Source organism: Panulirus ornatus, chromosome 73, assembly GCF_036320965.1.
Source record: "Panulirus ornatus isolate Po-2019 chromosome 73, ASM3632096v1, whole genome shotgun sequence".
NCBI lineage: Eukaryota > Metazoa > Arthropoda > Malacostraca > Decapoda > Palinuridae > Panulirus > Panulirus ornatus.
This window is the reverse complement of record NC_092296.1, coordinates 4,661,480-4,673,864: the sequence shown is the minus strand read 5'-3', so window position 1 is coordinate 4,673,864 and position 12,385 is coordinate 4,661,480. Positions and strand designations below refer to the sequence as shown.

The window sequence follows — 12,385 nt, the reverse complement described above, 5'->3', positions numbered from 1 at the left end:
CCTTTATCCCATGATCGAGTTCATCTGACGTACAGGAGTCTGTATGACCTATGCTGTCGTAGAAGTTTTTTTTTTTTTTAGGGGGTTTGTAGTAGACTGTCACGGATCGTCCATGACCAAGAATTTCTCCTCCTCCTCCTCCTGGGGGCTTTATAACTGCCGCTGCCGTGGTCTCATCACTGCCAGAAAATTATAGTCTTGGGGAAGGACGGACGACACGCCATGGAAAAGCTCCGTCGGTGGCATCATGTGACTGTGGTACCACGGGCGGCATGTGGACTTTGTGGCAGTGGACTGCCGAGATGAGAGAGAGAGTCCACAGGGTTGGTCCTGAGGTGGTCATGCATGTGGGGTGTGGTGGTGAATGAGAGATCTTGTGGCGGGTCTGAGTATGGGAGGCAGGGAAGGGTTCGGATGTCCCATTGTCTTGTTATTGCGAATATCTAACATGGCCAGAGGAGTGTGAGGCTGGCCACACCTTGTGGTGGCTGTGGTTATGGGAGGTGAGGCAAGCCACGCCTTGTGGTGGCTGTGGTTATGGGAGGTGAGGCTGGCCACGCCTCGTGGTGGCTGTGGTAATGGTATGGTGAGGATGGCCACACCTTGTGGTAGCGGTGGGAGTGTGAGGCTGGCCACGCCTTTTGGTGGCTGTGGTATTGTAAGATGAGGCTGGCCACACCGTATAGTCTCAGTGGATCTGACTGTTGGAGATGAGGTGGCCTCGCCACACACACACGCATGATGGTGGTGGTGGTAGTGGGAGATGTGCACTCGCTACAGTGTTTTGTGTGTGTGTGTGTGTGTGTCGTTGGTTGTGATCCATGGTAGGAGCAGGAGGGGTGGCGGCCCCGTGGTTGGCTCAGGAGAGGCGGCCATACTCTCCACATGGGGAAGGGAGGGAGGGAGACGGTGGCGCGCATGTGTGTGTGGCGGTACACTCAAGTGGCCGTATTGATCCATCATACGCATCCTGGCCTCCCTCCCTCCCTCCCTCACCGCTGCCGCTGGGGTAGACCTCACTGGTCCTCTCCTCCGCCCTCCTCCCCGTATCCCCCCAGGATCGCAACCCACCCTCTCTACTCCCAGCACCCTCCTCCTCCTCCACTACCCTGCCATCCCCAGCCTGCCCAAGACCCACAGCCCCTAGTCCTCCCATGCTCTCCCCAGGACCCCTGCCAGTCCCCCAAGCCCGCCCCAGGACCTCCTCCCTTCCCAGCCCCCCCAAGCCCCCTCGGCCTACCTTGGCCCCGGGCCCACTCTCGCCACACCGACCCAGCAGAGCCACTTGCTCTTTTTGCTGTGTGAGTAACGTGTGTGCGCGCGAGGGAGGGGGAGGGGTTGGCTCCCGCACGAGAGGGGGCAACACACACACACACACACACACACACACACACACACACACACACACTGAAAGTGGGACACAATGGAAGAAGAGGCATAGATACGAATATTATATATCAGGAAATGAGCTGCTGCTGCTGCTGAAATCTGTGTGTGTGTGTGTGTGTGTGTGAAGGATTTGGGGTGTCGACACTGTACCTGGCCTGGTCGCCTACGTAAAGGAGACGACCTCTTTTGGCGAATATTCCTGCAATCAGCATCCGGGTGTATGAATGAGGAAATATTCAGGCTGCAAAAGCTGTTCACGGCGTGTGCTAGGCCAGAACTGGAATCTCTCTCTCTCTCTCTCTCTCTCTCTCTCTCTCTCTCTCTCTCTCTCTCTCTCTCTCTCTCTCTCTCTCTCTCTCTCTCTTCCCGTACTGTACAAATACGTAATCACACACACACACACACACACACACACACACACACACCTGAGTTATACAGATCCTCTTGCCTGAGCACATACGTGCCTCGCACTCTTCACACACGTTGTATATCTGTTGAATGTGCATCACAGCTGTACCACTTACCACTCTACTGCCACACGGGTCACCGCCACACCACAGGACCCCGCTGGTCACCACCACACTACCTGACCTTACTGGTCACCACAACACTACCACTTGACCTTTACTGGTGACCACCACCACAGTACATATATTCACACATTTTTTCTCTCCCGAATTAGAAAGGACTCCAGTTGGTGAAGCTTACCTCCCAGATAACGCCGACTGATTGCAGATAATGTCCCAGCTGTAAACTAAGCTTTGGGAGGCTAGGGGTGGGGTGGGGTGGGGATAGCGTACTAAAACTTAACCCATAAATGAAGAATGACGAATGACTAGATGAATGAGAGCCTGGGTGTCAGATGGGAATTAGATATCATCATTTAAGAAGAAAAAATATTAAAGAAACTCTTGGCAATTATGTCATTGTAAAGTGATAATATTTGTGTAAAGCAGGACGGAATATATATCACGTACAATCCAAGCTGAGAGGTATAGTTGCATTTAAATTTTTTGATAATTTGTGAAGCCTTACATTTTAGGAATTTAAATTGTATTTGGTGTATCTTTAAGCTGTTTACATGGATTTATATGTTTTCTCTTCCTGGAAAAGAAATAAAAAAAAAACCGCGGTGAAATTATTTGTTTATAATTATACATATTATGATTTCCATGAGAATGATAAAGAAAAGTCCTGTGTACTTTATTGTTCATAATTCCTCAAAATACTTTGATTTACTTCCGTTATCATAATAATTATTATTATTATTATTATTATTATTATTATTATATACAATTCATATTTGCCGTTGGAACTGCAATATTTACCGTTTTCACCTTTGTGAATGTTTATGGTTATATTACTCTGGCAATGACCTTGGGTCAAGACGGTCTTATGACCAGCCCTCAGTAGACGAAGAAGCGTCTCGAAAATGGAAATTTCTGTCGAGGGAGGAATTCCTCCGCTCAGCACCTTTCTTTATCCTCTCTTGTTTCCTGTTCTCTTGGGATTTCCAAGTCCCATCTAGCGCGTCGTTTATAGCATTATATTAATGTTTCTCTTAGAATCATTGTGAACTATGACTCGTGTATGGATTGCTTGATACATGAGGCTTGTTTTAACTTCAGCATCTGCTGTGGTAAAGTGGCCCTGACCGAATGACTACCGTAGCTTGTGGCAAACCCCCGGAGGAGAGACCCAGGGATTCCTACACCTGGTGATAAAGCCAGGACCCTCCCTGTACCACCCTACTCTTCACTACAGTCATCACCCCCTCACCACTTCAGCTACCACCACCCCCTCACCACTACAGCTACCGTTACCCCCTCACCACTACAGCTACCACCACCACCACCACTACAGCTACCGTCACCCCATCCACTACAGCTACCGTCACCCCCTCACCACTACAGCTACCGCCACCCCCTCACCACTACAGCTACCACCACCCCCTCACCACTACAGCTACCGTCACCCCATCCACTACAGCTACCGTCACCCCCTCACCACTACAGCTACCGTCACCCCCTCACCACTACAGCTACCGCTACCCCCTCACCACTACAGCTACCACCACCACCACCACCACCACTACAGCTACCGTTACCCCCTCACCACTACAGCCACCGCCACCCCCTCACCACTACAGCTACCACCACCCCCTCACCACTACAGCTACCGTCACCCCATCCACTACAGCTACCGTCACCCCCTCACCACTACAAGTACCGCCACCCCTTCATCTCTACAGGTACAGGTACCCCCACCACTGTAACTACTTCCACCCCCTACCACTATGGCTACATCACCACCCATACCACTACAGTTTATACCGCCTCCACCACAACAGCTACCACTTCTCTCCTTCCTTACTAGTATTTATACCTGGCTATGACGAATATATATATATATATATATATATATATATATATATATATATATATATATATATATATATATATATATATATGGCACGTTGTGGTTGTGTCTGGTTTGAATTAGTGTAGAACTGGTGTGTGTGTGTGTGTGTACGGTGCATTACCGGGTCGTGTAGCAGTTTCTGCTTTCACTATCACTGTTGATCCAGGTTGCTTGGCTGGCCGGGCGATCTACCGAACCCACCTACCCCCTGCGCGGCGTCGTCTCCCCTGATGCATGGAACAAATAGGCAGGAATGATAGATATATACATTTCAGCGGTGGTGTTTGCTTTGTGCCCGCCCTGCCTTAATGAACTCCTAAGATTTACTATCGTAGACCACTGCAGGCCACATAGTACATTCTCGTTGTCGGGAGAACGATCACATATATTAGGTTAATGTTAGGGAGGGTGGGTTAGGTTGGTTGGCCTTTGGGTGGGTTTGGGGATGTTCACATGTAGTTATGCAGTTCCGCTCGTATATCACGCTGTAGAGTTCCTCTGCATTCCTCCAGCTCGTAGAAATGGTCCTTGTAAGAACTACCGGAATCGACACACGATCTCTGGACACACTAGAATCCCTTAGAAAAATAAAAAAAAAAAAAAACCTGGAGGCTTGACCCGCGTTTCCCGGTTTCAATTGCGACCTGCGCTTGGGGGTGCCAGCAACACGGGTCGTCGTTGGATGGTAGTCGTCTCGTGGTACCTCCTCCGTCCTTTCTTGTCCGATGTCCCCCAAACAAGACGTGTTCTTCGTGTTTCACAAGACGTGTTCTTCGTGTTTGACTACGTGTTCACCTCCCACAGCTGAACTGTGTTTGTAACATTTGTTTTTGTTACTGTGTTAGACTGGACCGGTGGGAACCCCCTTTATTTGATTGTGCAATTTTCATAGTGGTCTTTAGGCTTTGTTTTGCCTTGTGGAAGGGCCCAGAGTATACCCCAGCCGATGTAACAGCCCAGACTATACCCGGTGTTGATTTGGGTTAGGCTGTTTTATACCTCGGGTATATTCTCGGCCCTCCTTTTTTTACATCCTTAGGTATATTTTGCCCTAGCCCAAAATATACCACCACCCCAGGCCAGGTTATACCCCTCATAAGAACTAATAGATCACAGATCTCGCAATCAGTTATATAACACAGTGTAGACAACTGCATGTTATTTAAGAGGGAAGGTATGTCACAAACAACTTGTGGGTGCCCAGATTTTAGGGTTCCGGTTACATACTCGGTGGGTGTCTTCGGGGTGACGGTGCTGAGGGTCGTTATGAGAGCTGTGTTGCGGGAGCGGACAGCCGTTACACACACACACACACACACACACAGTCAGTCTCGGCCACACTCGGGAAGGGCATGAACGATAATTTACATGGCCATATTTTCAGCTTTTACACCAAGGCCGGTATAAGAAATACCTACGAAAGCACATCTATGACCAGGATTTTTTTAAATTGGTGCGTAAAAGCCGATTGCCCACCATTACTGGCTTGCCGATACTAACTCAAAAACACTGAACCCAGGAATTTTGAATAATTTGAAATTAGCCTCAAGGTTTTAGCATAACCTTTTCCCTTAGGGAGAAAAATATCATTGTTCTACAACCGATGTAAGAAATTGTCAGTTATGAGGGGGGTATAATCTGGCCTAGGGTTGTATATTTTGGCTTAGGTCAAGATATACCTCAGTGGTATACAATTGATTTATGAAATAATGTGATCTGTTCAGTTTTTGAGGGGTTATAACCTGGCCTAGGGGTACTATATTTTCAGTCCTCAAGGTACATAAGAGTTTATATGTAGTTCATGTACATATGTCCTTGTTTGAATGGAAATATGTATAAACCCTGTATGTTACTATGGTTACGTTGTCATTTACGACCAATAATTAGATGATATTGACAGTATCTCTGTTAATGGAATGATATGTCTTTTACTACCCCTTTATGGGGACAGTCTTGCCTCCCTCCTCGTGATGTAGCGTGATACACTACCGGAACCCAGGCCAATAAGATTAGTGATTTGAACGATTGAAAAACCCTTATATTGGTCGTGTGGAGCTAGTGTCTCGCATCTTTATCCTTTTCTCATTCCCACCCCATATGGCAAGTCTTGACCCGTGCTCCCGTATTTGGGATTGAAAGCTAGCTAATGGTAGTTAGCAATGACCTGTATCGCTGCCCATCCCAGCGCGGGAAACTACGGGTCAAAATCCCCGAGGTTCTTTCGACGTATTACGGGAGCCTGGCGTGCCCGGAGATCATGTCGATTCTGGAAGTTCCTTTGAGGCCCATTTCTCCATTTTGCAGGACTGTGGAGGACCTCTGTAGCGTGATACACTACGGGAACCTAAGCCAGTGAAAAGCGATTTTCAGTCCTTCAAATCGCGTAACGACAGTCACGACGTTTTGCTGGTATTTACTCTTGAGGTTTCCAGGGTTGGTTAGGTCTCCCATGTGTTGTTGTCCCTTGAAGGACCTTAACGGACCAGTCTTTCCAAGGTGGTGAAACGCTCCACCCTCGTCCCTCCCTGGAAGATGGGGGCGCAGGGAGGCCACCCGCGCTTTCCATGGATCTCCGGCAAAATATTCCAGGGCACGGCTGACGGCGCGCCGGCCTTGCCTCCCACAACCTTCCACTCCACTTTCCCTTATTGGATATTGGGAACGACCGAGCATAGTGCTCTAGGCTACCCTCATATATATATATATATATATATATATATATATATATATATATATATATATATATATATATATATATAGTTTAGGGTCTTCACAAATTCCTCTCATTTGGAATATGAGAGTGAGCCAAGTTATACATCTGAGATCTTCCCTACACACGACCTCGCCCGTTACCTGAGGTAATCCCTTATCACTTGGCAGAGGGCAGGGTTCGAGTCCTGACTGTTGAAAGGTATTATGTGGTATATATATATATATATATATATATATATATATATATATATATATATATATATATATTGTCATAGGGATAGGTAGGAAAGAGTACTACTCACGTACCTCAAGTGTAAAAAAAAAAGGGGGGGAGGGTGGCAACTAAGTGAGGCGGGAGCTGAGGAGACTGGAAGTGCTCCCCTCCATTATTATTACTTCGCAAAATTAGGAACTGAGTGAGGTTTTCCCTAGGAAAGCCTCGTCGTTTGTTACTGATGCTGCCTCGATAGGTTAGGGTGGGGTCGAGGGACGGCAAGCTGGTAAAGAGAGAAAGATTTTTATGCAGTCCCAGGGCCTCTATTATTGAGCTCCTGCGGCTTCGAGGTTGCCCTCCACACGGGTGGAGAGTGAGGTGGACTTCTTTGAGACAGGGAGGTCCTTCGCGACGGTGTAATCCTTTCCATGCGTCGCAGGTGGTCACCTCATGCAGGAACACACACACGCACGCACACATACTGGTTGAAGCATTTGTCTAATGGCGAAGTTGAGTGCCCTCTCGACACCAAGCTCTCTATATATTTTTAGTTTTAGTGTATACCTTATGTTGGCTGTATATGCCGGTAATGGTATTCCACCCGTAATTACCGCTGTGGCGGTGTCAGAGAAGCATCTGGCTCAACTCTAAGGGGGTATGGACACGAGACAAATGTAAACACTTAGCGCAGAGACTTGTGTATGTTGTATGTGAAGACAGCCTTACGGATGTTGGGGACAGGTACTGTATAAGGCCTTGTGTGTGTTGTAGGTGTCGCGGTTTATGTGCTTGTGTGAGGACGGAGTGTGGGGCGTGAGGAAGGCGTGCGCCGAGGTCTTCATGGGCGTCTCCTGCGCCTGTTCCCTCCCAACGAGAAAAAATAAGCTCTCTTCCGTCTTCGTGTCTCTACTGACCGACCAGAGCAGGTAAGACATACTCCAGCATCACAGTACAGTGACGACGCATCTTTCGGAAAAGCATATGACACGGGGTCGTGATGCAGGGAGCAAGCATATGGTGTGTGTGTAGTAATGGAATCGGTTGTTGTGTGTTTTTTGGCGCAGGTGGGTACGTGTGTCGGCCTTCCAGAACCTGGGTCCCTTCATCAGTACCTTCGCAGACGCCAGCGTCACGGGCCTGCACTACAACGAGGATGGTGTCCTGGTGATAGGCACGCCCCACGACCACACCACCCAGAGCCAGGAGTAAGTATATACCTCCCCACGACCGTAGCCAGTAGTGAGTATACCCAACCCACGACCACACCATCCAGAGCCAGGAGTAAGTATACTTCCCCAGACCGTAGCCAGGAGAGTGAGTATACCCAACCCACGATCACACCATCCAGAGCCAGGAGTAAGTATACTTCCCCAGACCGTAGCCAGGAGAGTGAGTATACCTAACCCACAACCACACCATCCACATATAGATGTAAGTAGACCTACCCTTAACCCCACCAGTCACAACAAGGAGCGAGTATCCCTCCCAAGACACCACACTGCCAGGAGTGAGTGACCCTCCCACGACCCCCAGCAATCACAGGCACAGGTGAGTACTGACATGGGTGCCAGCCCCCCTCTATCACACCACCAAGGGAAAGTTTGTGGGTGGGTCTGTACACCACACAGTAGAGTACCACTTGACACGCACTCGCGAACACCCTGCAACACACTATCAGTGCCACCCACTGGTTCCCTTTACCCACCCACCCACCTCATACTTGCGGCGACTCAGCGTCAACCCCACGACGTGTCACTTTAATGACTGGGTGGCAGGTGATAGCGTTTTGACCTCACCTGACCTAATAATCATTGGAGAAGTGTGTTTGATGAACCAGCCTACAGCCGCATACACCTGTAATTATAGACGACCTGACTTATTCCATGAGAGGCGCCGCTCCTGGAAATGGTCAGATCATCTACAATTACAGCGGCAGCTGTTGTATCTGCCCCCGCCATGTGGGTGTCAGGGATGAACACTACACGTGCGGCTGTAGGCTGAGCCACCAAACACATTTTTCCAAGGATTATTCGGTAAGGTGAGGTCACACGTCATCTACCTCCCACACCAGTCAGTCAGTGGCGACATTGAGTCTGTAAATACTCTTAATCCATCAGCTTAATACAGCATTTGTTCAGTTCCCCTCTGCGTGTCATGCACGTAAAGTAACAGTATCCTTGGGTATGTTAGCTTTTCTTGTGTCCCTGGGGAGGCACTGGACTTCAAATACCAGGTGAGGCACCTCAAATACCAGGTGAGGCACCTTACGGAGTCAGTTAGGGAGGTGAGCCGCGACATGGATGGAAGTTTGGTGAAGGGCGGGGCGATAGTGGATGTTAAAAGTGTGTATGTGTGAGCGAGGCAGGGAAGGAGCGACCTGCTTCCGCCCCTGATCCACCCTCGCAGCCACTCGCCTCCCTTGTCAGACGAAGTGGCTTCTCATTTACCGCAACCTGCAGCGTGTCCCTCCCGTAGTACACTACTACTGCAGGTCGTGGTGGGCAGTTATAAGGAAATTTCAGGGTTTTTATGCTAAAATGTACGTTGGTTTGACCATATTTTCTTTAGAAATGGGACTTGTTCTTGTAGCGGGTTAATAAATGTTTGGTGGTTTTCCACCAGAACACTCTCGGAAATAAATAAACTGTAAATTGGATTAATACTTTATTTAAGATGAATTAGACCACTAGATGATGGAGGAGCCGTACAGAACTGAAGACAGTCCACATTAATGAGGTTAGGTGAATACGTACGGGTTGGGAAGAGTTGCCGTCGGAGTTGTTATTCTCGTTGCTGGGTGAAGCCGGTGACCTGGGCTTGAATAAAAAACGGTTATTGGGTTTTGTACACTGCCCTCTGCTGAAGCAGACGTCCTCTTAGTTCACTGCTGCCCTGCAGAAATGTGGCAATTTTTTTTTTAAGTTTTGGCGATGTGTACCTGGTATCTTAAGTATCGTATAAAGATTCACCTCGTCTCCCCAGACCTTAACAGGCCACTTACGCTATACCCTTTATCGGATTATGCTGTCCATATTGTTATTGAATGTCGTAATTGCTGATATTAACAGTTTTAATTTGTCCCCACACAACCTCCCTTAACCACAAGGCACACCCTCCCTCACTTTTAACAGCAAGTCACTGTATACTCCAGCATGGCTATGACAGGATGTACCTACAAGCCTCTCTGCTGGTGTTGTGATCTAAAACATTTATGTGTTTGTGCCTGATGAAGCGTATTGTCTCCTGAGGAAATATGTTGAGTAATGTAATATACCCAGTATAATTATCTGAACTACCAAAGTGCGATTTCACCTTTATAAATATCACGGACTTGTATGATCATATCAACATATGTGTGAAAAAATATCTCATTTGTGCTGTATCGGTGATGTTAATGAATGGTATGAAGTTAAATGAAGAATTTAAAACTAGTACAAATGAAAATAATGTTGCTAGTCTCTTCCTGTTATGCACCAGTAATACTAAACTGTGTTGTTATGGAATAGATATTAGGAATGTCTAAAGATGAAATGCATAGCGTTTTCATATAATTATCGTTAGAATCCTTCCTGATACCAAGTTTCTTATAGACGCAGCGTCTGGTGGCAGGGAGGACGAGTATGTAAACGGATCTTGCTAGGTTGGGTTGCTAACGCCATGGTTCATATCGTCAAGCAAATTGCGTCGGTAGAGAGAACATACGCTGAAATGTGGCAAGAAAATTGACAAAATAGTTTACCATGGTAACTACGAGACACTGTGCGCTAAAGGCAATGTCATCTCCAAATCAGTTTTTACCCATGTACCGTGGAAAACTATAGTATGGTTCCATTTCTACCTTTCGTTATTGCTAAGGTTGATGGTAGTGGTAGGTGTTGGTTGTTTTGAAAAATTACTGTGTTGGAGGTTTTTAGAGGGACTTGAAGGTTGGTTGACCATATATAACAAAAAGATCGCGGACATAGTTACGTTGCCAACTTGTCAGTTGATTTATTCGTATGCAGCACCTCCCTGTGACATTACAAATTTTACCTTTTTTTTAAGGTTGCTGTATAAACAATCAGTTCTATTTACAGTCTCATGTAAATGGAAAATATTTTCGTATATATGAATAACTTTGTGATCGCACTGTGATGACCCCATCAGAAAGTGTGTTTTTCATCATCATCAGTGCTAAGGGACAAATCGAACTCCATAACTTGATACAGTAGCGATAGCAACCAGAGGGAAACCACGGGGCGCGGCGATAGTTAAATGACGGGAGATAAACGTTTTCCTTGTAATTTTATAATGATTATGGTGATTACTCAAATGAGGTAATAAACGATGCGGATGGAGCCCATGCTAAGAAGGCAACGCTAGTGTATGTGTTACTTTGAACCGTTAGTGGCAGGAGTGGCGGAAGGTGTTGACATAACAGCTGGCAGGAGTACCATCACCGCCCCTCGCTAAGATACCCACTGGACCCACTCTACGCTCTTGACAAGCTGCTTGCATACCTCCTTTCGCTTTCTCGTTGATTTTTCCCCTTCGTTTTAAAGATGGAAACTTGGTATTAGTAGTGTTCACGCTAGTGCACAGTGCTGGGGACTGGTAGTGGTTGGGCTGGGCGGGACGGGCTGTTATCAAGGTTGCAGGAGGAGCGGATGTGAAGGCCAGAGGGAAGTTTTGGGCACGTGTTACCCGCTACCCTCCCTCCTTTCTGCCATTACTCCGCGGGCTGCCATCTACCTCTTCCTCTGTACACTCTCCCTGTTTACTGATTAGCTCCTAACCAATGCCTTGGTAACCTAATAATGTAGTTTTTTCTTGAAAATTTTGCACTTGTGTAGGCATTAGGTATGTCTTTATAATTGAGGCAGTTACCACTAGACAGCTGTTTTTGTAGGGAGAGTGACCGCCTCTGTCCCATCAGCTGCTCTGACAGCTGTTGCTCGCAGCTGCTCTCAGGCTTAGGGTCACGGCCCAGTGATTGTGTAAAAACCTGCAGCATTACATACATGGGGAAGAACTGGCTAAAGCAACGCATGAAGTACAGGAGGTCTGATGATTGAAAGTGAGTCGGTAGGAGTGGAGAGCACGTTCTGCTTGTTTTGTCGAGCCAGGTGCTAGGGGTGTGTCCTAGGACCGGGTCACACAGGGCAGGGTGCTCTAGGACACCAGGGGTCTGCCTGCCCGCCAGCCACACGTCACGAGACAACATTTCCAACACAAACAATTTTAGGTCATTAAACGTTTGTGATTTTTTTGTGTGGGTGAGGAGAGGTTGTTGGTATTTATGGTTGGTTTTGTGGTAGTTAAGTAGAGCTTTATTTATTGCAATAACAAAAACATTTGAATTAAGGATTTACAAAATTTACAAATTTACAAATTTACAAATTATACAAAATTATACTTATAAACCAGTTTGCAGTATCACATTTTCATCCTGAAATTATGCATGCAAAGTATTTTGATGTGATATATTGCAACCATGGAAACATTCTTGCTTCAGCACATTGTGAATATACATGACATCACAAATATATTGGAAGTTGAGTTGAACATTGTAACCAGGTCGGGAATAGTTTGTGACAAGGGATGCTTTATTTCATTGTATAGTAATACTCTGCACTTTAGAATTGACGCAAAATACGACCAGCAATCATG

At 47.0% G+C, this 12,385-nt stretch overlaps 1 protein-coding gene across 4 annotated transcripts in view; it reads left to right on the top strand.

The window, feature by feature from the left end:
• Nucleotides 1-12,385, top strand: part of LOC139748203 (serine/threonine-protein phosphatase 4 regulatory subunit 1-like) — a 360,191-nt gene that overhangs the window by 328,407 nt on the left and 19,399 nt on the right. For all 4 annotated transcript variants that reach the window (XM_071661026.1, XM_071661027.1, XM_071661028.1 and 1 more), the window contains 2 exons: nt 7,508-7,662; nt 7,801-7,941. In XM_071661026.1, coding sequence (XP_071517127.1) covers nt 7,508-7,662; nt 7,801-7,941 — 296 coding nt within the window. The remainder of the gene's footprint in view (nt 1-7,507; nt 7,663-7,800; nt 7,942-12,385) is intronic.